Genomic DNA, 5,420 nt, shown 5'->3' on the forward strand with positions numbered 1-5,420 from the left:
AGACTGAAACAGGCTCCAGGCTCTGAGCTGGCAGTCAGCACAGAGCCCGACGCGGGGCTCAAACCCACGAACCGCGAGATCATGACCCAAGCGAAAGTCGGGCGCTTAACCGACTAAGCCACCCAGGCGCCCCTCCTATGTGCTTCCAAGGATCCATCTCTGCCTACATCTATCTGTCCACAGTGTCTCCCATTTTGCTCATTCAGTCTTTTCTCACAACAGATGAGAGAATACACAGAGCATTCAGGCATGCACATTGACAATATAACTGAAGATCTTTTCCTCCCCCATCCCTCCGCCCAGATATAAGTTTTGGGAAATTAATTTTGAATTCCAAAACCCATAATGGGAAGAAGTCCCCCTTTTTTCCCTTGCACAAAATGCGACACTATGGAGGAGATAGTTTCACCTTCGCTGTCACCTTCCCCCCAAGCATAATCAATCCCTTGTCTCCTGAGGGGTCTCCAGGGACGTCATTTTGTTGTATGTCCTTTCAGACTTTTTTTTGAAGGTCTTGTAGTTATATATTTATATAATTTTACAGTTTAATAGAAACACACACACATTTGGTCACTTGTTCTTTTCTCTCAATGGTTTGTTTTAGACTCCTCCCTAATCGTAAATTGTTTTTTTTTTTAATGTTTTATTTATTTCTGGGAGAGAGAGAGAGAGAGAGAGCAGGGGAGGGTCAGAGAGAGAGGGAGACACAGAATCTGAAACAGGCTCCAGGCTCTGAGCTAGCTGTCAGCACAGAGCCCGACGTGGGGCTTGAACCCACGAACCGTGAGATCATGACCTGAGCCGAAGTCGGACACTTAACCGACTGAACCACCGAGGCGCCCCTCTAATTGTAAATTGTATGATTTATTCAGCCTATTCTTGTTGGGGACATTTATGTGATGATTTGCAGTTATGACAGATAGTGATGAATTGCCTTTCATCGTCTCTGTACTGATTTACCCTATAGTGTTTGATAGGACTACTGATCTGTATTTCCTCGTCTTGATAACTGTATAGTATTCCATCACATGGATGTACCACAATTTATGTAAACATTCTCCATCCCAGGGACATTTGTATAGTAAGGGGCCTTTGGCTATATAAACATGATGTAGAGGAGCGCCTGGGTGGCTTAGTCGGTTAAGCGTCCGACTTTCGCTTAGGTCATGATCTCGCGGTTCGTGGGTTCGAGCCCCGCGTCGGGCTCTGTGCTGACTGCCAGCTCAGAGCCTGGAGCCTGTTTCAGTCTGTGACTCCCTCTCTCTCTGACCCTCCCCTGCTCACGCTGTCTCTCTCTCTCTCCTAGAAATAAATAAAGATATTAAAAAAAAACCATGATGTAGAAACATCCATATACACTGATTTACATGTGAGGACGTATCTCCAGAACAAATTTCTGGATGTAGAGTTGCTGAATCAATGACCATCTGAGTTTTCACAGTTTAACAGCTCTTGACAAACCCAGTCCTACAGACAGATTTTGAGAGTGACTATTTTCTCGCATCTTCACTGACAGTGTGCATAAAGAAATTTTAAAACTCTTGCCAATCTGATAGGTGAATATAATACTTCATTATCCTAAAGAATATCACTTTAAGTATGGGTAAAACTGAGCATGATTTTTATATGTCTATGAACCACGCATATTTCTTTTTCCTTGGAGATTCAATTTGTATAATTTGCCTTTTTTACTTTGAGTTATTCTGTTTTTTTTTCTTATTAATTTGTAAGGACTCTTTAAATATATAGAAAACTAGTTCCTTTTATGTTACGCAAAAAGTCTTTCCTAGGTTGTCTTTTGACTTTATTTAGTTTTTGTTCATTTATTTGGAGTCACATTTGTTAACCTTTTTATAGCTTCTTTTCTTTTTTTTTTAATGCTTGGCATGGCCTTACACATTCTAATGCTAAACTGCAAAACCTGTTTGTTTCCTTCTAATGGGTTTATTTATTAAAAGTATTTTATTTATGGGACACTTGGGTGGCTCAGTTGGTTGAGCATCTGACTCCGTTGATTTTGGCTCCGGTCATGATCTTACGGTTCATGCGTTTGACTCCACGTCGGGCTCTGTGCTGACAGCTCAGAGCCAGGAGCCTGCTTCCAATTCTTGTCTCCCTCTCTCTCTGCCCCTCCCCTGCTCCTGCTCTCTCTCTCAAAAATAAATAAATTCTAAAATATTTCATTTATTAAGATTTTTGTTATCTTTTCTTATATTTAATTCTTCTTCCTATGAAACCCACACAGTTGTAAGTACTGAGGTAAAAAATCTATTTTTTACTCCAAATGGCTAATTATCTCAACAGAATTTAATAAAGATTTTGTATTTGTCCTAGGATTAAAAAATTTTTTAGCGTTTATTTATTTTTGAGAAAAAGCATATATTTACATATTTATATGTAAACACCACTTAGTTTTCATTATTATGTTAAAATTTTTTTTCCATACTTGATAAAGTTGGTCCCATCTCATTACTTGGCATTTATAATTTTTTCCTCGCATTGTTATTATTTTTTCATTTGAACTCTACGATTGGATTGGGTAGTTTGAAAAATAATCTTGACAGTTTTAACTAATTTGGATTTGGACATTGGGTGCTAAGGATGACAAGAACTGTGGCCCTCAATTCATGACTGATTATCATCATTTCTATGCAGCGCTTGTTTATTCCCATTCATTCTAAGTCTCCACCCACCCCTGCTTTCCCGCCCCCACAGCCATGTCTGGGATCTCAGTCCCAGACCCCTGCCCCCACCACCGCATCCCTACCTCAGATGCCCAGACATGGCATCTCCACTTCTAGCCTTCCACCAATATGGTTCTAGAGAGTCCAATTCTTTAATTTGCATACTTTGTTGTTTTGGGTGGGTGTATTTTAAAACTCACAGATATGTGGGGCATCTGGGAGGCTCATTCAGTTGAGTGTCCTGGTCATGAACTCATGGTTGGTGAGTTCGAGCTTCACGTGGGGCCCTGTGCTGACAGCTCAGAGCCTGGAGCCTGCTTTAGATTCTGCGTCTCCCTCTCTCTCTGCCCCTCCCCCACTTGCACTCTGTCTCTTTCTCTCTCAAAAAATAAACAATAATAAAATAATTTTTAAATAATAAAATAAAAGATTTCCTTTTTAAAGAGACTGTATAAATTAAAGCTTTCTAACTTTTAAGGGTGCTGTGTGAATGTTGTACTTTTTCAGAAATAACTTCTTTAAAAAATTTTTAAAGTACTTATTTATTTTTGAGACACACACATACACACACACACACAGAGTGTGAGCAGTGGAGGGGCAGAAAGAGAGGGAGATAAAGAATCCAAGGAGCAGCTGGAGGTCTGGGGGAATCTTTGATTCCATCCCTGGCTAATTGTTGGGGGGCTTCCGTAGGGACGACCTGGCCCAGTTGCCCTTCCTGACCATGTGCATCAAGGAGAGTCTGCGGTTGCACCCCCCGGTCACAGCCGTCTCTCGCTGCTGCGCCCAGGACGTCACGCTCCCAGATGGCCGGGTCATCCCCAAAGGTGCCCACGACATCAGGAGGAGGAGCCTCCTGGGGAAGAAGAGGGGCCCATCAGACAGGGTGAAACCCTCCCTGACTGGCCCCTCCTCTCCACAGGTGTCACCTGCCTCATTAGTATTTTCGGGACCCACCACAATCCATCCGTGTGGCCGGACCCTGAGGTGCTGCCTCCGCCCCCCTCCCCTCCACCCGCCCTCGTACCTGGCTGCTTCCCTAGAGGGACCCAGGGGCGGGCGCAGGGTGCTGACCTGGCAAATCACACACCACCTCCCTTCATCAAACGCACACGTCCCTCGGAAGCTGGCTGTCCCGGGACCCCCTCCAACAGCCCCGCCTCTCTCCGCCCGCAGGTATACAATCCTCTCCGCTTTGACCCCGAAAACACCCAGGACAGGTCTTCCCTGGCTTTTATTCCCTTCTCCGCGGGGCCCAGGTGAGCACAGCGGGCGTCTGAGGTGGGCAAGGGGTGGTGGGGGCGGGGGTCTGGGACTGAGACCCCAGACGTGGCTGTGGGGGCGGGGAGGCGGGGGCGGGTGTCGAGGCTGGCTCTTCTCTCCCTGGGCAGTGGGGATCGGGCGGGAGCGACGAGCGCTGCGTGGTCCGGGAGCCCCTTCCCCGCCGTCTGGGAGTTGAGGGCTGGGGTCTGAGCCAAGCTCAGGCCTCCGACTCCCTGCGGGCCGTGCTGGGGGCTCGGGGCCCGGGTCTGCGCGCGGTGGGGCCTGCCGGGGCCCCGGCGAGTGAGCGCGCCCACGGCCGCCCGCAGGAACTGCATCGGGCAGACGTTCGCCCTGACCGAGATGAAGGTGGTCCTGGCGCTCACGCTGCTGCGCTTTCGGGTCCTGCCCGACGAGGAGGAGCCGCGCAGGAAGCCGGAGCTCATCCTGCGCGCCGAGGGCGGACTTTGGCTGCGGGTGGAGCCGCTGAGCGCGCGCCCCCAGTGACCCTCCAGCTGCTGGCTTGGGCTCCACCGCGGCCTTACCTGCACACCCCCCCTGGCGGATTCCCGGAACCAGAACGCTGTGGGCTCCTCTGCCCGGGCGCCACCGACGGCCGGCAGGTGGCGCTAGGGACCTGCGGGACCGCAGTGGGTGGGCGTGGCGGGGGGGGAGGGGAGGCTGCTGTGTGAGCGCAGGAGCCTGAGGGCCTTCCCAGCTGACCACAGGCCCCCATGCCGATTGCGGGTTCCCCCAGAGCCCAATAAGGAATTTTACCCTGTAGGCAATAGGGAGCCATGGGAAGTATTTGAGTAGGAGAGGGACGTGTTAAGGACTGCCTGAGGGGCATGTTTGAAGCTCTGGGTCACAGTGGAAAACCCGGTGTGGCACTACGCTCTGGCCACCCTAGCCTCTGCTGGTATCTAATATATCCAATCTTTTATCTCAGAATCCTTCACTATGTTTCCATGGTTACTATGTTTACTGAAACATAACAAATATAGATGCTTTATCCTGTGTGTCTGATCATTGCAATCATTGTATCTGTTATGTGCTGTGGTGTTTTTGCTAGTTTTCACCGGTAGGGTCTTGTGTGCCTGTTTATCTTTGCCTGGGTATTGGTTATCATATTTGAATAACATTTGCAGAATTTGAAGAAGGTAGCTTTCTTTAAGGAGGCATTCGTTGAGCCTTGCTGGCCAAGGAGTATAATAAATTAAGTTGAAGGCTTGTGATGCCCAGATCACTAAGGCAGTTTTTAATTCCAGCAAAAGTCACACTTGCAGTCTCCTCCACCTGTGTTCTCACCCTGAGCCATGTAGCTCTTTGAGGTCTCCAGCTATGTAAGGAGGGTCTTCTTACAATTTCTCTTTCCTATGTCACTCTAGACTTTGATTTTTCCCCCTGACCATGAGGCCATCAAAACAGTTTCACATTTTCCTGACTTGCTCCAGGGGAAAAGTATAATTAGTGTTC

At 47.9% G+C, this 5,420-nt stretch overlaps 1 protein-coding gene across 1 annotated transcript; it reads left to right on the top strand.

The window, feature by feature from the left end:
- The first annotated feature begins 3,357 nt into the window (after positions 1 to 3,357).
- Positions 3,358 to 4,979, top strand: LOC120227636 (cytochrome P450 4F1-like). The gene is made up of 4 exons (XM_039225709.1): positions 3,358 to 3,511; positions 3,607 to 3,671; positions 3,861 to 3,943; positions 4,274 to 4,979. Exons 1-4 carry the CDS (start codon positions 3,409 to 3,411, stop codon positions 4,449 to 4,451), a joined length of 429 nt encoding a protein of 142 aa, XP_039081640.1. The 5' UTR covers positions 3,358 to 3,408; the 3' UTR covers positions 4,452 to 4,979.
- The last annotated feature ends 441 nt before the right edge of the window (positions 4,980 to 5,420 follow it).

Source organism: Hyaena hyaena, unplaced genomic scaffold, assembly GCF_003009895.1.
Source record: "Hyaena hyaena isolate Hyena2069 unplaced genomic scaffold, ASM300989v1 scaffold_2621, whole genome shotgun sequence".
Taxonomy (NCBI): Eukaryota; Metazoa; Chordata; class Mammalia; order Carnivora; family Hyaenidae; genus Hyaena; species Hyaena hyaena.